The sequence below is a fragment of the Stomoxys calcitrans genome, chromosome 2, assembly GCF_963082655.1.
Source record: "Stomoxys calcitrans chromosome 2, idStoCalc2.1, whole genome shotgun sequence".
Lineage (NCBI taxonomy): Eukaryota > Metazoa > Arthropoda > Insecta > Diptera > Muscidae > Stomoxys > Stomoxys calcitrans.
Window position 1 is genome coordinate 82,390,225 of NC_081553.1, and position 22,184 is coordinate 82,412,408.

Here is a 22,184-nt window from a genome sequence, read left to right on the forward strand (position 1 = left end):
CTGGAGATGAGGCAGTTACCTCTCTTCTCTAGTTAGGATTCCAATTTTGAACAGAGTTCAATATCAGATAGAGTTTAATACAAACGTGATCTAGGGGTCAATCGAACGATCAGAATAGGCTTAAGGGGCTGTTTTTGTTCTTATATATCGACTTGGCGAAATCTTTCGACCATTATTCGGGAGCAACTACAATGCGACTAGTGATAAATCTAAGTAGCATAAGTAGCAGACCATATTTGACACGTACGTTGGAAGTTATGGGAGAAACCGTTGTACAAAATTTCAGCCAAATCGGATAATAATTGCGCCCTCTAGAGGCTCAAGAAGTCCAGATTCCAGATCGGTTTATATGACAGCTATATCAGATTATAAACCAATTTCCATCATACTTAGCACAGTTGTTGGAAATTATAACAAAACACGTCATGCAAAATTTCAGCCAAATCGAATAGGAATTGCGACCTCTAGAGGTTCAGGAAGTAACATCGGGAGATCGGTTTATATGGGAACTGTATCAGGCTTTAGACCGAATCGGACTGCATTTGCCACGTATGTTGAAGGTTATGGGAGAAACGGTTGTACAAAATTTCAGTCAAATCGGATAATAATTGCGCCCTCTAAAGACTCAAGAAATCAAGATCCCAGATCGACTTATATGACAGGTATATCAGGTTATGAGCCGATTTCCACCTTACTTAGCACAATTGTTGGAAGTCATGCCGAAACACATCATGCTAAATTTCAGGCAAATCCGATAATAATTTCACACTCTAGAGGCTCAAGAAGTCAAGATCCAAGATCGGTTTATAAGGCAGCTATATCAAAACATGGACCGATACGGCCCATTTACAATCCCAACCGACCTACACTAATAAGAAGTATTTGTGCAAAATTTCAAGCGTCTAGCTTTACTCCTTCGAAAGTTAGCGTGCTTTCGGCAGACAGACGGAGCGACGGACGGACATGGCTAGTTCGACTTAAAATGTCATATCGATCAAGAATATATAGACTTCATGGAGGCCACCATAGCGCAGAGGTTAGCATGTCCGCCTATGACGCTGAACGCCTGGGTTCGAATCCTGTTATGTTACGTTATTCACAGTTATGTTACGATTCGCATTATCTTTGAAGAAGTACGGTCCAATGATGCCACCAGCCTATAAACCATACCAAACTGTGACTTTTTCTGGATGCATTGGTAGCTCTTGCATTGCAATGGATGCATTGGTAGCTCTTTCGCTCCAAAATCGTCAATTCGGCTTATTAACGTACCCATTGAGGCAAAAATTAGTTTCGTCGCTGAACACAAAGAAAACACAGAAGCGCGCGATGAACTTTCTTAACAGAGCACGCATTTTGATAATAAAATTCAATAATTTGCCAGAGTTGTTCGTTTGTAAGACCATACATGGTTAAATTATAGACCAAACTGAAGATGTTTGACAGTGAAACAAAACACGAAACTCGCGTGAGCTGTTTAAACCAGTGTTGCCAAATAGATAATAGCACCCATATGTTCGTCCGATTTTGATTAATTTGCAGTAATGTTATTATTTGTCAATCGATTGTCGCCAAAATTGGCATATATATTTCTTCTATAACTATTGACATTTTTGTTAAATTCTATTGAAATTGATTCAGATTGACCTATGGCCCTATTTGCACTTATAAAGCCGTGGTTATTACACTTTGAACATATTAGCTCCAAATTTGATGCGGATACTAAAACCCAAACCTCTTCCAAAGTCCATCAAGTAGGTAGTTTCCTTTGTTACTTTTATTTCAGTTCATATTTTGTGTCCCCTGGAAACTTTTGGCTGCCTCTAGATTCATTTCACATCCGTTGTGGCTCCATCATGGGTTAAAGGATATATCAATATTGTACATGCATGTACCCCCATAGGAAAATTTGTGCACATACATATTTAGTTACTTTTTTTTATTATTATAGCAATGATCAACATCTTTATAATGATGGTGGATGGCTTGCCGCAACTGGTATTTTGCCCCCACTACTCATAATGTCTACTCGTAGCTGTGTGTTCAGTTTCATTCTTATTCGTGCTATTTCCTTTTATTAATGATAATATATTGTGTGTGAATTTTACAAGTTTTACAATCCCGATCTCATTTTTTGTCGCGCTACAAGAAAACAAAACAAAACGGCGGCTAGCTAAGCCAGCAACAAGAGCAGCTCAGAAATGCGCATAATTATAAGCTAGTCTTGCAATTTCGCACTGGTTCGTTGTTCGTTATTCTGCAGTCTGTGCTCTGAGTTCTTTACGAGGCTGCCTGCCTTTGTGCTTCTGTTCTTCCATTAAAAGTATTGTAGTATTGCATTTACTACCAGACATTTTTATACTTTGTAGACACTCTTTAAGACCATTAAATATGTGTTACTATTCTTGCGCGTTTTTTTTTTTTGCTTTTGTTATCATAGAATGAATGAGAAAATATCAGAATTAAAATATGGATATAGTGACGATGGTGGAGCAGCGTTATTCAGAATGTTTATGTCAGAATGTATAAGTTAATGTATTCAAGTGATATGCAATATACTAAAACAGGGTGGTAGCTCCAGAGGGTATCATGAGAATATACAGTGATTTATGACCGTTTAAAAGGATTTTGTGGTTTCTTTCATTAAAATTCAATGATTTCTTGCCAAAGGGCAAATAAATAGTTCTTCAAACCCCCATTCTTTGCTCTGTATTCCTATATGTCTTTATATACTACTTAATTTGCCATGAACATTACATTCAACAACAGGGGATACTTCTCTCATATCATTGGATGCAGTTCGATTAAACTTTAACTTCATAGTGAGACCACTTGCTACACGCGAAAAATATAAAATGATTCCAATATCTTTAGAACAAATCTGTTTTATTGGGGAAGTACTGTTTTTAAAGTAACTGTGTAATATTTCCCTCCACGGTTGAATATTAGTCGGGAATTTGCCACTGTTTGATGTAAAAGTTACTTCTTTAATTAATTAACATGCATTACGGCAGATTTGGGATCTGTGGATCTAAAAAGAGGAACACCTCAAGGAGGTGTACTGCCTCCTCTACTTTGGAATATAGCCATAAACAATATATTATTGCCTCTGGAAGAAAAAGGCGTAAAAATGGTCGCGTATACTGATGACGTGGTAATTGCGGTTAGGGGAAAGTTTCCCAGCACTCTAAGAGATATACTTCAGGTAGCTCTACGTGCAACAGCAAAGTGGGCTACCGAAAGTGGATTTATGCCTAATCCGTGCCAGACAGAAGTATGTAGTTCTTTTCAGCAGGAGAACAAGTTGCCTGGAACCTGTCTCCTCGACCGGAAAGAATGTTCCATTTACAGAATGCGCAAAATACCTGGGTGTTTTGCTGGACAGGAAATTGAACTTCAAAACCAACATTTTGGAAAGGACAGGTTCCTACAAAGGAACCGGTCTGTTGGGTTTATATCGGTCCATCCGTCCGATCTGGGATCTTGACTTCTTGAGCCTCTAGAGGGCGCGATTCTTATCTGATTTGACTGAAATTTTGAACGTGGTGTTTTGGTATCACTTCCAACAATTGTGCTATGTTTGGTTCAAACCGTTTCATAACCTGATATAGTTGCCATATAAACCGATCATGGGTCTTGACTTCTTGAGCCTCTATAGCGCGCAATTCTCGTCCGATTTGGCTGTAATTTTGCACGTGATGTTTTGTTATGTATGGTGCACTGTGTTTAGTATGGCGCAAATCGGTACATAACCTGATAAAACTGCCATATAAACCCATCTAGGATCTTGACTTCTTGAGCCGCTAGAGGGCGCAATTCTCATCCGATTTTGCCGAAATTTTGCATGAGTTGTTTTGTTATGTCATTCAATCACTGTGTTTAGTATGGCGCAAATCGGTAGATAACCTGATACAGCTGCCATATAAACCAATCTAGGATCTTGACTTCTTGAGCCGCTAGAGGGCGCAATTCTCATCCGATTTTGCCGAAATTTTGCATGAGTTGTTTCATTATGTCTTTCAATCACTGTGTTTAGTATGGCGCAAATCGGTAGATAACCTGATACAGCTGCCATATAAACCAATCTAGGATCTTGACTTCTTGAGCCTCTAGAAGGCGCAATTCTCATCAGATTTGGCAGAAATTTTGTACAACGACTTCTCCCATGACCTTCAATATACGTATCGAATAAAGTCTAAATCGATATATATATATTGATACATCTACCATATAAACCAATCTCCCGATTTTTCTTCTTCAGCCTCTACACGGCGCAATTCTTATCCGAATGGACTGAAATATTACACAGTGACTTCTACAATGTTCAGCATTTATCATTGGTCCGAATCGGACTATAACTTGATATAGCTCCAATACCATAACAGTTCTTATTCATTATTCTTGGTTTGCCTAAAAAGAGATACCTCGCAAAGAACTCGACAAATGCTATCCATGGTGCAGGGTATATAAGATTCGGCCCGGGCGATCTTAGAACGCTCTTAGTTGTTAAAACACAAACTGTACCCTACACCACTACTGTCGCTGTCATAACATTTATGGTTCGACTCCAAAAATTTCTCCTGATTTGGCTTAGCCACATTTGTCTATCCGCATATCCATTTTGTGCCGTTTGTCCGCCTGTTGTTTTGTTTTGTAGACCTTTTTTTCACAAACTTTCTTGCAAGAATTTATCATAAAAGATGTAACTTTGTCGTAAATAAAGTGACGACGTTTGTCACAAAAGAAGTTTACTTGACGAAAATTTCGTTTATGGCTAATGAATTTTATTTTTTGCGTGTAGTGAAGAAATATAGAAGTTTTTCTTCATATACCCCTGCTTTATATTCTATTATAGAATTTTCCCATCGATTGACGACCATTCCACTGCTTCCACAGCTTTGCTGAAACCAAGTCACATTACAAGTTTTCCAAGATATTTATCATATAATAACTTCCTTCCTCTCCAAAAAGGCAAATGCGCAAAGGCATAAGAAATTGCATTCAGTAGAAAGAGAAATAATAATTATGATAATGAAGAAAATATTGTTCTACCATACGCCTGCCCCACAACATCAACAGAGCACATAGCGAAAAATGTGGCTCACTTGATTACAGCGTGATTAAAAATGCATTTTTTTTTTAAACATTTTCAATGTTCGTTGCATGGTTTTGTAAGAGGCAAAAACAACAACAAGAAGAAGAGCAAAAAAGCAAAACGGTTTAAATGACATTTAAGATCAGATTACGTTAGAGTAGGCAAAACAAAAATCTAAACCCCCGAGAAAGCCAAAACCATATATGAAGAATTCATGACTTGTGGAAGAGTATTCTTATTTTTCCACATTGTTTAGCGAATAAAAAATAAATAAACCAAAAAAAAAAAAACAGAATCAAAAACAAAAACAAGAAAAAAATACAAATATTTTACCCACAACACACTACCATATATGTATGTAGGTAGGTATAGCCATATTTTTTTGGGTATGTATAAAACAGAAAAAATGTTTTTAATATAAAAATTAACAACTTGTTTGCCAATTCAAAGACTGGCTGGCAGGCAGGCCGACATACAGACGGACGAACAAAACACAAGAATGCCACAAAACAAGTTACCCAAGTTTATAGAATAGTTGAAGACAGCACAAGAAGCAGCAACAGCAGCTGAATAAAAAAAACGCGACATATAAAATTTATTTATCTCTGATCGTTGTGGTGTGTTATTGTTATTAATTTTTTTTGTTGTGTTTCATAAACTGAAAGAATTTTTTGAAAGAAAAAAAAAAACGTAAAATAAAATTTAAATAAAAAGCAACAAAAATGCTGTTGGGTGATGTTATGCCAACAGATGTGTTTTTGCCTTCTTTGTCGTCATGTTTTGTTTTAAAAAAAATTGTATTATTATTCTCTCGAAATATCGAAATAAATTTTTTCTTATAAATGAATATTGGCAGTTTTTTGCCGGTTTTTTTTAAGCCATACGATTGAATTTTAAAAATACCTTAAAGAAAAAATCCCCGAACAAAAGATAAACATAAATCTATAAATGAGAAAAGATTTTCTATCTCTTCCCTGCTACTTTTGAAATCCATCATCGCCATGGCCTAGTTGGGGAGCGAACCGAGAGAGAGAGACAGAGATAGAGGGGTACGTTTTTCAAAGAAAATATTTTTCCTTGTTTTATTTCACTTTAGCGCAAAATTAACGTCAGCATTAGCCTCGTGCTGGTATGCGCGTTACGTCTGCTCATTCTTTGCGAACTGATGCTTTGTAAAATTGTTAAGAAAAAAATTAAAAAAAAAAAATTTATAATACATTATACACACCAAAATATTTGGCGTGAATAAAACTCATTTTCATTTCACCAAATATTTGCCATGTGTGGAGGTATATTTATGTTTATATATATAAACGTTCTCATTAATACACAGGGTCTTTTAACCCGAATATAAATATTTTTTTTTTTTTAGTATTAAAATGAAATTTTTGTGCAAAATTGTTACAAACAAAAAAGTGAATCGCAAAATTTTGTATAAAACAGAATTTTGTTTTGAGCCAAAAAATGTATCATGGAGTTCATGGCATTGTTTATATAGTAACTGATATAGAAATGGTACTTCGTGTTGTGCGGAACTGACAAAGAACTTACTAAAATTATCCTTTGAGGTGAGTTCAGCTTTTAAGGGTCCTTCAAAGTTATTCAAATGGTCTTTCATGGTAGAAGAGTTAAACTATAAATGGTCCTTCAATGTTGTCTATATGGTCCTTTGAGGAGGGTTAAGCTTTAAATGTTACTTTAAGGTAGTTTTAACTTCAAATGGTCCTTCGAGTAGGTTTAAACTTCAAATGGTCTTTCAAGTGACAAAAAAATGTCTTTCGGAGTTGCTCAAATGATCCTTCAAATTTGTCTAAATAATTCTTTGAGGAGGGTTAATCTTTAAATGGTACTTAAATGTAGTTTAAACTTGAATTGGTCCTTCGAGTAGGATTAAACTTAAAATGGTCTTTCCAGTGAAAAAAGTCTTTCGAAGTTGCTCAAATGAACCTTCAAAGTTGTCAAAATGGTCCTTTGAGGGGGGTTACGCTTTAAATGTTACTTTAAGGTAGTTTTAACTTGGAATGGTCCTTCGAGTAATAAAAAAGTCTTTCGGAGTTTTTTAAATGGTTCTTTGAGATGAGTTGAACTTCAAATGGCCTTTCCAACTTATTCTACTAGTACTTCGAGGTGGATTAAGTTGTGCAAATGGTTCTACTAGGTGGTTTAAGTTGTTTAAATGTTCTTTCTAAATTACCCTTAAATTGGTTCTTTGGAGGTGAAATGGTCCCTCAAAGTTGTTTAAATAGTCTTCCGAGACGCATTAAACTTTAAATTATATTTCGAAATGGTTTAAAAGTTGTTCCAGTAGTCCTTTTAGAAGTCATCAACAACAAACGTTTGCCGTCGTCTTAATGTTCTGAGCCGTCAACCCAACTTCTATATGATGCACAAAACCATGTGTATACCCTGGAAAGAATTGTAGGCATGTGGACAAGAAACCCACGCTGCAATAAAACGAAACACACACACATTTGGAAAAGTGACACTGCCAGTAGGACAAAGTGTCAGGATTGGTCATAGAAGTTCTTGTGCAATTTCTTCAACATAAATAGTACCTACCAATATACAACCTTTGAAGCCCTCACACCTAAAGATTTCTGATGATGACCCCCCTCTTTACCAAGGGGTCGAAACGCGTCAAATCATGGTTGGTGTGGTGTATCTTCTGTGGTTTTTGATCATTAAGCTCATCTCGAAAGAGAAATTACCACTCCTTTAAGAAGGTTTAAGCTTTAAATAGTTCAAGTGGGATATTAATTGGGTCCTTTAAAGGTTTAAGGGCTAGTAATTGCGTCCTCTGAAATAGAACGGTTTATATCGGAGCTATATAAGGTTTTACACCGATATCAGTATATGGTGTTGGGTAGTCATAACAAAATATTGAAGGCAAAAGTTCTCTAAGATCGGATAATAATTGCGTCCTCTAGAATATCATGAAGTCAACTTGGGAGATCGGTATATATATGGGAGCTATGTATATTAGGTTATGGACAAAATACCTCATACAAAAAAAGTCCTTAGTCGTGAGATAGGTTTATATGGGAACTATATCTTAACATTGACCGATTTGGCTCATTTCCAAACCCAACCTATCTAATAAAACGTTTGCAATATCTTTTGGGTGCAAACAAATCTGTTTTTTTGGAGAAGTACTATTTTTGTGGTAAATGTGCAACATTTCTCTACACCCTTGAACGTAAATCATGAATTTACCATATTTTGATGTCACTTCGATTATGGCAAAACTTGTATGAACTTCGTCTGTGGTAAAATATGGTCTTTTACCCAGAAACTCAAAACTTCTTTCAAGCCAAAAAGCTTCGTTTACAGCAAAAGCCGATTTCATACACAGAAAGAAGAAACTTTTCAAACGAATTTTTTTTTCCTGTACGTATACTTTGTTCAACTCCACTTGAAGAGCAAAATTCTTATCCAGGGAAGATGGAGTGATGTGATGCTCCCTTATTCGCCATCAAATAAGGATCAATTGGTAGCAATGTCGTTATGAGTTCAAACTTATAAAGCTGAAAATTGCAGATAGGACCGAATTAAATCCAGTGAAGACTCTCCTTGCCAAAATTAGAAAAGTAGCAAGAAGCCATTAAATTTTTATTTTAAACACCTTCTCATAGCCTGTTTAAATCTGGAATTCCAGAATTCGAAACGAAACCGTTTTGGAATTTACGATTGTCATTGCATAACTTTACGAGCGGCATGTCCAATATGGGGTTACCCAAAACCCCTTCACTCACTTCATGTGGTGATAAAGTCTCTACCATGTGTTTTGGTTTTTGAAATTTTTGTTTGATTGTGTTTTTTTTTTGTCGAGATTTTTTTTTTTTTTAATGGAAACGGAAGGCGAAAAATCCAAAAAAATTACAGCCAAAAATCAATGTAAACATTTTGTGTTTACTTTCAAAATGTTGTTGTTTTCTTTTTGGTATTGTTGTTGGTGTAAATTGGATTGAGTTTTCGGTTCGTTCATTCGTTCCACAGCAATTCAAACAACGTAACCTCTCAACACTGAACGTAGTCCGTAGTCGAACGATGATGACGATCGTCTTTCTAAATGAAAAATATTTGTGCTCAAAATGTAAGCACACAAACACACACCCATACATGCATGTTGTTAGCCTACTATACCCATAGTATGTAGATACATGTACTTGTGTTTTTATTTTATCTTCACTTAAACTTTACGTTGGCTGGCTGTAATTGTAAAAAAACAAAAACACTATAGCTCTCATCGAGCCATGTGTTGAATGAGGGGAGGGTAAATGTGACGGTGTGGTGTAATGTGCGGTATGAAATGGCATAGCATAGTGTATGGTGTATTGGTGGTGTGTTTAGTTTTGCAAGTTGTTCGCATTTAATTTTAGCTCTATTTTTGTCTTAATCATCACATCGGAATGTTTTCGCTTTAAAGCTTTTTTTTTTGTTTTTGTTTCTTCTCTTCATTTATTTTTGTTTATTTTGTTGTGTTTTTTATGTTCCTTTTTTTGATTTTTGTGAGTTGTATTAAGAGGGTAGTGTAGGGTGAAGAAAGAGGAAGCATGGTTTGAAGGTGCTGCTGATATTGCTGGGGCTGTTTAATTGTGTGAGAGTTATGTGTTGTGTAAAGAGGGGAGAGCGGCTGCTGCCGAATGGAGTACCTCGATTGGTATGTATGGTTCCTAAAAAACTACACATTGGCTTTATTCGCGCAAATGAACGACCCCACCGACTTTAGAGAGCGATATGTATGTACATACACATAACTATTGCATGCCTTGCATTGGCTATATATGAATGTACAAACATTTGTATGTATGTACGTCCGTCTGTCGGTAAATACCATGAACGTTTATACATGTAGTGCTCAATGATTGAAAACAACTACATGTGGATGGCTGACTGTCATTTCTTGCTTGCTTGCTGGCTGTCTGTCCGTCCGTCCGTCCGTCCAGCAGTCCGAGTGACTGCTTGTTAGGCTCTCTTTTGACCGTGTGCTGTGTTGTTTTGTGAGAATTTAAAGTTAACAGATAGACAAATTCCGCAATACACAAAAATGTCTATTGTAGTTGTTGCTACGTTTTGCTATTTGCTGATTGTTTTTGTAACAAGTAATTTTAACTGTCAGCCTATTTGGCCAATTTTGACGATGGAAAAAGGGGGAAAAGCAATATGTTTGCAACACAAGCAAACGAGTAAAATGCCAAAAAGATTTTTCAACATTTTTTTTCGTTGGTATAGCAATAGAGTGGGTTATTATCGCTTTAGTTTTATTTGTTAAACATAATATTTTTTAGTTTTAGTGTTAGATGTTAGAGATAAAAATTATGAATAAAAGATAACATAGTTCTAGTTGTTTACTTTGGGGGTAAAACCTTTGAGATAAAGTAATTACGCACATCCGTCCTATAGATTAGAAAATACCAGATTTGTCATAAAAATGCCTTTAAAAAAAGTTTAGACCAAAGCAAGTGTATATGTGTTTTTCACAAACGAACTAGTTCAATAGAAGGGACCACTTTAAGGAACGAACTGAATTATTTAACATTAGTTGTTCCTTGTCCATCACTAGTTTACTTGTTCGCTGAACGAACTGAACTAGTGAACTAAGTGAACAATCTAGCTCAGTGAGCTGAAGTGACCCGTCCCTTTACTGAACAATCTTGTCTAAAGCCTAGCACTGACTTCGATTTTTTGCCCGAACAACTGTTAAAGTGCCATATAAAAAATGGTGACTAAGAAAATGTGAACACCTTCAGTAGAAGTGGTACTGAGTTCTTTGAGGAAAATAGTAGCGACATGTCGCTGCGTCGGTATAAATTTCCCTTCAATTTTTTAAAAATGTAATTAAATGCTCACGAAATTGGCACCTATCAACTCTGTTTCTACGCTATTGTCTAAGTTGTGTGTTGTTGCTTGAATTTTGTTTGTGTTCTGGCGAAGAATAGAGTCCGTCGGATTACGCAATAATTTAATAGGCGATAACTTAACACTTAAACGGCTTAACACTTAAATGGAAATAGATAAAAATAGTTCACTGAACAAACTAGTTCAGTGAGCTGTCAGTCATGGCATGGTCTAATACTAAAAAAGTAAAATGATTCTTTGCCATTCCTGATTTACACGTTAATTATGTGACGGTGCCAAGTCTTGCTGGTACGTCCATGATCCCGAACTGAAATGCTAACTTGTCCATTCCCGATAATAAGTCGCAGGGCTCGATGAAAACGAATGAAGAGCGTCTATCGACGGTCGCAGTTGCACAAACCTTCCTTTGAGATGTAAAATTACTTCGGCTGCTAGTTCGTAAGCTCAAATTCTCGTACGTACACTCGATTAAGGAAATACGATCATTTTAGGAGTTTACTAATTGCTCAATGGGGAAATTTTTCTCATTAGAGAACACGATGTTCGAAAATTCACCAAGTTCGCACAGCCGCAATTACTCCATTGCTCTTTCGAGTCAATATTGTTTTGCTTTGGTGAAAGGTCGGTTGCCTCATTGGCGCAGAGGATAGAGGGTTCAATTCCCATCGTGAACATCAGAGAAATTTTTAGCGGTGTTTATACTCTCTGCTAATGCTACATTGTGAGATAGCCTGTCATGTTAAAACTTCTTTGCTAAGTGGTGTCGCTATGGTGTCATTAAAAAGAAGACTCCTCATCATTGAACTTAATCTTTAAACGGACTGCACTTATTGATATGAGAGAAGTACCCCCTGTTCTTTAAATGTATGTTCATTAGAAATTTTGTGGTAGTAGTTAGTAGTAAGATCGTGTGCCTTTTAAGGCTTTACCTTGAGTATGTTTTCAATATATTTTGCAACCTTTCACGGGATATCTTCAGATCTTTAACCATTTGATTGCCACTACGGAGTGAATTTCGTTGTATTCGAGCCTTCACTCGCCGAACTATTTTAGGTGGTGTTGGAGTTTTCGCACCTCCAAGCGCTATCAGAAACATTATGGTAACATTTTGTCAACTTTGAAGTGTTTGAGTTCGTCGGCAATAGCCGAATATATCACAATTACACAATAATAATTGAACGAATAACTTTCTGTTCAAATAAATTAAAAAGCAAAGGTTGTTAATGACTTGCAAACTGTCAATTAAAACAAATATCATGTAGCTGTCACTTCTAGTTTGAGAGATATACCAGTGTGTTTAACTTTTTTAGTGTCGCTTGGCCTTTTCACCTTTATGCCAGGTTGCTTCCCTATGGGTTTGAGTTCTCGATCAATAAGCTTTTCGAAAATAACTTCCTTCAATAATTTCCTCGTATCTTGCCGTTGAAGACGTTTTCATAATTCTTCATCTATTAATTAATTCTCCAGTTTAGTACCGGTATGTTTGGGGCAATTGACTATACATTTCCCGTAGGGAATATACTGAGGTGAGCTTATATTATTGGATTTTCAATAAATTGATAATTTTAAGACATTTTAGAGATTCGTTTTGTGAGCTGTAATTTTCCCATACTTTTTCAACAGCTTTACTCTTATCAATTAAAGACGAGTTTACGATTCTGTGGCAAAGAGTGGAGATTATTACATTTACAAATGACTTTGTCAGGGTCTTAAAGGGTCTGAGAAGTTTTAAACTTTTATTCAGGACAAAGACAAAATGTTAGTTAGCACTCTTCTTCCACGCTTTTATTATTTTGAATATAACTTCTCTCGAATATTGTTAACACCACTTTTAATTTAAAAACTTTGTAGAAATACTTACTGGTCTCTTGGATCCAGCCATGTGGTCTTTTTCGTATTGTGATCTATGTAATAGATTTTGCCATCGAAATCCTTTGCAATATCCCAACCATCGGGCAAGGGAAATTCACCATGATGATGCAAATGTTGCGTTGACGAAGACTGATGTTGCTGGGACGACGATGTTGTTGTTTGATGTTGATAGTGATGGGGATGATGATGTTGCGGTGGCTGTTGATAAGGATGCGGCGATATGTGAGTGGTTGAGGAAGACAAAGGAGGTGGTGGAGGTGTTGATGTAATGGCAGCTACATTGGTTAACGATGTGGTCTGCAGCTGTTTTGGTGGTTGTGTTGTATTATAGTGCGGATACTGTTGTTGCTGATGATGAAGGTGTTGCTGGTGCTGCTGTTGGTATAGATGTTGTGTTTGTTGCTGCTGCTGCTGATGTGTGGCCGCGAGTTGCTGTAATTTTGGCATAATTTCAAATTGAAATGTTTGCACGTTATCAATGAATTAAAAAAATGGGGTGTGTGTGAAAACGAATTCTTTCGTCGTCGCTGTTATTTTAGTTTTTAAGTGTGGTGGTGAATTTCTATCGCTGGTGCTGCTTGCTTAGGATGATGTTATGGCTGCTGCTGTTATTGCAGTTTTCAACGTCGTCAAAGGCATTGTAGGCAACATTTTTTGTATGATACTTGGTTGCAGGTGTGTAAATAACAGTTATAGCGGCATATCATCAGCTGTGTCTGTTGGTGTTAGGGGGACTTTAAGGATTGCCAGGTGATTTTTGTCTTTCGTTTAGTTTAATTTGGTTTTTGTTTCTTGCGTATTGGTTATGGCTTTGGCCACTAACAAAATACCAACAAAAACTTGTTTTAAGATTGTCAAATTCGATTCGAAATTTTTCACAACCGCATTTTTGGTGGTGAACGTAGTCGCTGCGTCGCTTCACCGTCCACTTGTGCCGCCTATATTGACTGCTATTGATGTTGGCAATTTGTAGGGGTTTTTTGTTTTTCTGGAACGCGTTTTTTCGTTGTTTTGTTGCTTTTTTTTGTAGTGTATTTGAAACCGTTTCTCGAGAAGAAGACAACCGACCACCGCGACCGTTTTAAACGTTATTTGAATTTTTGATTTTTTTTTCCTACGGCGTTTTTTCGCTTCTCGTTGTTTTTGTTGTTGTTATCACTTTGTTGTTTTACTATTTCTTTTTTGAATTTTTTTGGGTGCGCGTTTCTTTGCCTTGTTTTGCCTGTTGTGTTATGTTTGGTGGTATTTCTTTTCGTGTTGTATTGGGGTTATTTAAGTGTAGAAATATTTTTTGTTGTCATAAATATTAATTTCTCTCCATCAGGCAAAGATTAATGACTTTTTAACCGATAACATACAGACAAAAGCTGCTCTCACACATAAAATTCACTGTAACTTGATTTTGTTTTAGTTAACATCATAATCATGAAGAGCGCGCGCGCAATCTAAGGAACTTGTGGGAGATGATCTCTACAGCATCTCTTATAAACAATTTTGAAAATTGGATATATCAAAAATTTCTAATCACTTGCACTTGTGTGGGTATGTACTTTTTTCAATTTTCTTTTTTTTTTTTTGTTATAAAAAAGGCAAATTTTCTTTCACTTGTTCCTTTTTTTCTCAAAAAAATCCTTTTTTGGATCACTTTTTGTTAAAACTCCAAACGATTACGTCGAGATCTAGTGATGTAGTTAATGCTGGTGTATTTAACAAAAATATTCACACAAACACCAGTCCTACCTACATACATCGATTTTTTTTAACGCGTTTGCACACAACAAAATCGTTCGACGGACGACCCGACACTCAACTTGTGCGCACTGTAGCAGCTCTCTGAGGTATCTGTGTGTGCAGCTTTGATTGTGGGCTTCTTGGCACTTGGCGGCTCTTAATAAAATTTCTACTCAAAATGACAAAAACAGCACTTCTCTCTCTCTGGTTCTCTCTGTGTTCTGCTCTCTCTTTCTGGCACATGTGTTTTAGTTCAAATTGTAACGGCGGCATTCGCCATGCTCGCTATCTCTTTTGCTGCATTCCATTCCACAAAAAAACTGTTTGATTTTTCTTCTACAATGCACACACACAAATTTACACACAAATGTAGAGGACAGAGAGCTTGTTTTAAAAATTAAAACAAAAAAAATCACAAAAAATCAAATGTTTCTTGTTGCTTCACATACAAAAACTATTTCCACATAAAAAAGGCCATATAAGTTGTTCTCCTCTTTGTTTGATATTTTAAAAATTCCTAAATTTAATTTTTCACTTTTTTTATACGTAAAATAAAGAACAAACACAAGTTTAAATTATTTCTTTTCTTTGATAAATTCAGGCTATGCTTTTGCTTTTTTACTTTTGTTGTTTTTCATTTCTTTTTTTCTCATATGTTTTGACTGGCTTATTGAATGTCTTGTCTGTTGTGTTTCTTTTATTTTTTTTGTTTTGTAGTTGGCACTTTAATCCATCCGCCGTTTACGCGTTGCCGTCGTGAAGCCGTTTACTAAATGAAGCAATTGCTCTGGCCATAGTCAGGTCTTTTCCAAAAGTCTATAAATGTGCGCTCCTGCTCTCTGTTGGCTAGTGAGAGCAGGTGATGGTTTTTAGGCTCTCTTGCTCTATGTATCTTTTAGCTAACCGCAAAAGTATCTGAAGATCATGTCATGGGGGCCACACTCCTCATTCATTCTCAAACAACAGGCGTAAGGGTTGCCAGCACTCTTGAAATATTCTAGCTTAGTAATTCATAAAATACCATAAAATTCAAAAATGGAATTAATGCGGCTTAATTAAATAATAAATGAAAAAACAATAAAATAGAAAAAAATATAAACTTTGTAGAGTTCTTTGCTGTGCTATTCTTTGACTAGAAAGCATTGAACAATATCCAATATAAAAAGAACTTGAGTGAAAGATTCTTCGTAAAATCTGTAAACAAATCTGCGTTGATGAAGAGTGTCGGCGTCGTATGAACCATGAGTTGTATAACGACGTTGGCATAGTTAAACTTATAAAAATACCACGATTATATTGGCTAGTCATATTGTGCAAATGAATTGAAAAGGCCCAGATAAGAAGACATTTGGAAATAAACCCAATGATACACGCCAAACTCTGGCGAAAAGACCAAGTGGAGAAAGACGTCAGCGCATAAGATCGAGCCACTTGAAAATCCATTCTCATTTTTGATAGTCGAAGAAACGATCTGGCAACAGGAGAGTGGAGCTATTACAATACCGAGACTGGTCTGAACACCCAGACTTATATTCTTTATCTTCAGGTCATATTAGCGTTGGAAGTGTAGCATGTATTTGGACAGAAAAATTATGTGAAAGTCAGCAGGTTTTGTTTAATACCACATCTTAGGTATAGAAATTGTTTACAGCTGTAAGGGCGAGAATGCAGTCACACGTCCAAATCGATGTGTCCACAGGCATCGCTGTCGCTTACGACCCGTTCGGAATGCTACCTTTCCGAACTCCGTGTCTTAGCGAAATACCCAGTAGCCTTTACAGATTTCCAAAGATAGGTGCTTAACCGTGTTACTCGGTCCAAACTATGTCACTCCTTAATCACCAAATCCTGCGGATCCTGATATTTGCAGAAGTATATAGAATCTGTTGAGACACACAATCAATAGAACAAAAGGTGGACAAAATCTTTCGCAATTCTTTTTGCAGTCTTCTTAAGTATTTGCCCAAATTTGACCAAAAACATTTCATAAAGGAACAGGAGGCAAACTTCTCAAATATCAATAAGTGCTGACCAGCTCAATGCTGGTCAAGAACATTCCATTAAGAAACAGGGGCAAACTTCTCACTTATCAATGAGTGCTGTCTGATTCAAGTTTTAGCTCATTAATAAGGGCCCTCCTTTTCATAGCCGGGCCTGAACAGCGTGCCGCAGTGTAACATCACTTTGGGGAGACGTTTTTACATGGCATAGTACCTCACATATGTTGCCTGCATTAGGAGAGGATAACCATCGCCGAACATTTTTTCTTATGTTCCGAGGATTCGAACCTAGGCTTTTAGCGTCTCTGCGTTTCCGTCGCCTCCAAGCTTCCGCATTAACCAGCCATTATTCTAAAGCATAGAAAAGAGTCACGGGACTCGTTAGTGAGATCCAAATCTAATCACGTCATCGTGCGTGACCCTGATTAAATTAAAATTCTTTTTTCGGGAGCGTGAGTGTGTTAAATCACGACTTACGGGAAAATCACAACTCACGAATCACTCACGACTCACGAGACGCTCACGACTGACGAGACGCTCACGAAACACGTGTCACTCACGACTCTCAAGAAAATCACGACTAGAGTGTAAAAAAATAAGGAAAAATAATATTTTTCGCATGCTCTCAATCATAGGGTTTTTAAACGAACGAATCTGTCTACAGATGCAAAAAATTAAAAGAGCAATAAAGTGGTTATGGAGGGCTGATACATTTTATACCGTAATATTCGTAAGCTCAAATGCTGTATGATTTAAGACGCATGGAAAAAAAAATATTAGTCGGTTCATGGCAAAATACTTGTTTAACCGTGTCCAGTGAGTCGTAAGTGCCTCCTGATTCGTGATGTATTCGTGAGTTGGGATTTTCTCGTAAGACGTGTTTGTCTCGGGAGACGTGAGTGTTTTGTGAGTTGGCATAAAATAGTCGTGCGTCAGTGTGTGTGAGCAACATTTTTTGCTCGTTAGCTTGAGTGAAATATCACTCACACGCACATCTCTAATTCCTATGCCTGCGGGTATAGGAAAAACATACAGACGCACACGTACAGTGTAAACAACTTTGTGTTGCTTCGTTCGGCTTTCTTTCTATTGATGTTATTTCTTTCAGTAGATGTTGATGATACTCATACAAATACAGTTTGGTCTTTTCAATAGACGTAGTGTGCATATAACTGTTCTAAAGGCTAAATCAGAATGAACGCGTTGAATTTTGTTTTCTAGCGACGCCTTGCACAAATTCCACAGAAGCAATGCCGAAAAGTTAAAAAATTTCAACTTTGAGCTTAAAGGGAGCGTAATTCTGTGTTGCCACGCGTGAATAGTGTTTTTAATCGTCAAGTAAAAAATTATTCAACCTGTAAATTGTTTTTTTTTACATTTATTGCAGAGTTGCATTTTTTAACGCGACGCTCCTCATCCTCATTACCGCTTCTTCGTAATTGCCCAGCAAACCAGAGTACCTGTTATAACTCCGTATTTCCCACGACGTTCCCTACCCAGGCTAAATTTTGTAACCAACCTTGAGGGCTCGCCAATAGCCTATTAAACATTTAGCCTATCGGTTCTATTTTTAAAGTGTCTGGAAAGGTTAGCATATGTTGTCTATGTTAACGTATCCCACGAAAGCGACGCGCAAAAGTCAAAGAATTTGCAACTTTGACGATTGAATTCCGAGCGTCATTGTTAGCTTTTGCGCTTTGCTTTTGTGGTGTTTGTTTGCAGAGTTGCATTTTTAATGCGTGCGCATAGTATGTAACTCCACTTTTGAGAAACAAATGGTGTTAAAGGAAGAGTATCGCTATTTAGGTGAGGGTGTTGTGGGGGTGTGATGTGCGTGGCCGTACTTGGTATGTAGGTCAGTCAATTCCTTAAAGCTGGAGTTACATTCCACGCGAAGCACTTATGCTAGCTTAAGCAATCAAATGCATTCTTTGGGTTGAGTTACATACCATGCGCCTTTTGCTTCAAACGAATTTCAAAAAATCAGCTTTTCATGTCATTTCCAAAGTTAGTTTCAATGAAAATTGTTAATAATGTGGTTTAATATTAAAATCACAAATTAAAAAATTTCTCAATATACGGGCTGTAAAAAAAGTTTTGAATAGTATATATATTTAAATATGTTTTACGTCCTGAAACGCGTCGAAAGTTGAGAGTTGATTTTTCTCATGACTTTCAAATGATTTTAATAACCTTGGTTTTATTTGGCCTGTGCATTGCTAGCGCTTCTAAATGAGATCAATAGGAGATCGATCTCCTGATTTTTACTTCTCCTTTTCGTTTGAAATATAGGTGATGGGAAATCAAAGTTTGCCAGCTCTACTTTGGACAAGAAAACAGTGAAGCGTAGTTCAAGACGCAAAATAGCCCCTTAAAATTGAGCGTTATATGTTTAATTTGGTTATGTAAAGATGCTAAGTTAGAAAAAAAAGAGTTTTTCAAAAAATAATAATTGGACAGTTATCTTTGAAGTAAAATAAGAATCCATCAGCTATCAAAATTTGAAACGGATGGTCATGTCCGTTAGTAAATAGAAAATTTTAATTAAAAATAACATTTTTATTTTAAAGTTTTGGTTTTTTGGCCCGTTTTCATTGCTTAAATCCTACGACTAAGGAGAAATCTAAAATTTTTGACAATTTTTTTTTCAGTGTATAATATGGTTTAAACTGCCCTATTTTCATACATTAAAGGCATGCTCAATCACAATTTCAAACATGATTTTTGCGACAACTATAAGATAGTTTAAGTTATTAACATTTAACTGCTTCTCTCATATATGTATTGAGTAATGTTCCATAATATTTTAAAAGGATACGTGTTTTACGGATAGGCTACAAAATCATACTAAGCGACTACGAAATTAACGTTCCAAAGTGAACATAGATACCCTACTTTTGATAGAGAAGTTAGATTTAAGCATCGTCATTGAAATTATAACGGAATACTGTAGATATGGGTCCCGAAACTTAGTTGACCAAACCGTTAGCTTTCGGCAACCCTAGAGATCACATACACACTCGCACATACTACTCTACTCAACACGAGGCCTCTCACTAGCTTGGTCGATAAGTTATTCCTGTGTAAAGTTGCATAGTTGGCCTAAGAGTCATCATTATTGCCAGTTTAAAATAATTGTATTTGAAAAATCAGAATAAAAAGATACATTTTTATGGTTGAAAAGATAAATTTTGTATTTTATTTTGTTACAAAATATGTATCCAATCTCGCACACACACATACACACGCGCGCACACATATCGAAAACCCCAACTTGAGTTTTGTGCTATCGCACATGCATGTTTCTCTACGTAGAGTGGGTTTTGCATTGTACACAAAAATAAAGAAGCAGAAAAAAGGGAGAAGGCGATGGTGGTGGTGGAGGAAAGGAAAAAAAACACACATTCCTTTTGTAGATATGTATTTGGGGGGATCGTATGTATGTATGAAAGCATGTATGCAAGAGTGTAGCCATGGATGGATGTATTTATTTATATTTTGATTTTTCTTTTTTTTATGATTACTATAGCATCTGCTGATGCTGGTTTTCGATATTTACGTATCATTATCCATACCATCCCATGCCGACCGTATAAACTTTTGTATGTATGTGCGTTGATCGTCGTCCATGGGGCAACTGATGAGCATTTTTCGATTGGTATTATTGGGTGATGCAGATGTGTGGTGTGGAGAAATTGGAATGTTTCTCCTAATCACATATTACATACATACTTACAGCTGGACAGACAGTGGCGGACGGACAGTCAACAAGCATTATAATGTCTGTCCGCATTATAATGGGGAGACAAAAAAACACACACACACACTCACAGCCACATTCACAAACATTCTTCATTCTTGTTTACTACTGAAATATTTTAATCTGATTGGAATGTAAACGGCATTCTTTATTCTTGTTCCAGTTGACCAAAATATTTACTGACCCGGAACCTAAGTGTATACACATAGGTATGCGGCTAATTTAATGACTGAAATGGATTGGGATTTCTTTAAGCGGTTCAACGATTGGAAACTTCAATAATTTTTGTGCAGTATGCAGTGGGAAAGTCAAAACGATCAAGATTTTGCTAATAGGCGATTAGGAGTTTGTGGATAGATCAAAGCTTTGTGAAATTCTAAGAAGAAAAATATGCAAAAATTATTCAACTTGGGAATTTTTCATCAAAAGTGGCTAAATAATTTGTTGCTTCGAAAATTCTGATGGAATATGCTGTGAAAAGGTTTGGGTACCTAGAAACCTGCGTCAGAAAACCGAATATTGTGAGACAAATCAAAGTACAATGAGAAAAAATCTGTTTGCATGGTCTAACTAAAAATAACATAGTGAACTCTCAAAGTTAATATTTGAATAATTCCAAAAATCTTAATTCTTGGAAGTTTCAGAACAAGAAGGATGTTTTTGCTGTCCAAATAGAGTGTTCAACACAGGTTGACATTCTCCAAATAGCATACCAGCTGGCTAAAAGTAGAATGGGGAAACATTTTTTGGTCTGATAAACTAAAAATTAATATATTAAGCCCAAATAGGGGATAATATCATGTAGTAAGATCGCCCAATGCCACAGAGAACCCCAAATACACCGTTATACAGTCAAACATGTCGGTAGAAGTACTATTGTTTGGGGAATGCTTCTATACAATGGAGTGATATATATCTCGTATGTATGTTAGTGTGATGACTTTTTTTCCTAAAAATTTTTTCCTGTTGAACTTTTGCATATTAATGACCTAAGTAACGTTTATTCCATTTAAATGTAAAAAAGGTCACGCATAAACCACTTTTAAATTGTTTTTTTTTGTGAAAAAAAAAATTAATTTTTTTTAATCATACAAATCCACAACGGAAAAATGTTTCAAGTATTATTACTTTCACGAAAAGCCACATAATCCATGAACTAAATGAGATATCGATAGTAAAAATTGGTTTACATACTTCGTTTTTATTTACAACTAGCCGAACGGGCCTGCTCCGCTGCGCCTTCTTTACTCTTTTAGGGTGGGGACACTTTGCCCTGAATGTGGATATAAAATTCGTGCCACTGTATCTTATGTCCGCCTATCGCTCTGAACGCCTGCGTTCGAATCCTATCGAGAACATCGGATAAAATTTAAAGCGGTGGCTTTCCCCTCTTAATGCTGGCGACATTTGCGCCGTTTATATTAAATTTAAGGAGGAAAAGGAAATGTGTGTTTTTCCATTGGCTACCTGTTGGGGATGATTTTGTTACATAAACCACATTTATGAGGGATCATTATTTTGAAAGTTTTCAAAATTTTGCAACGTACTAACTCGGGTATATAGTCACCGTAAAATAAGACGCGCACATTCATAAATACCTGTTAGTAAAATATTGAGACATACGTAGTATCAATAGGTGTCGATTGATCGATTAGTGTCATTGAACAAGTTCAGAAAAGCCAAAATAACGGCAAGCCATTTTCCATTCAAGTTATTGAATACTATACATCATTTCATTCAAGAAGAGCACTTTTAACACGGAGAAGAACAAGGAAACCTTGTCAAAGAACCTAGCTTAGTTTCAAGCACCACTTAGATGATGAAACGTGGCAATTGTTGATGGAACATTCAGTGAACGGAGCCATGC

At 36.4% G+C, this 22,184-nt stretch overlaps 1 protein-coding gene across 1 annotated transcript in view; it reads right to left on the reverse strand.

Annotated features, from left to right (window-relative positions):
- Nucleotides 1–15,325, reverse strand: part of LOC106084917 (protein kibra) — a 70,357-nt gene extending 55,032 nt beyond the window's left edge. The window contains exon 1 of the mRNA XM_013248885.2: nt 12,816–15,325. Within this exon, the coding sequence (XP_013104339.2) occupies nt 12,816–13,273 (458 nt within the window). The 5' untranslated portion in view covers nt 13,274–15,325. The remainder of the gene's footprint in view (nt 1–12,815) is intronic.
- Nucleotides 15,326–22,184: the final 6,859 nt, after the last annotated feature.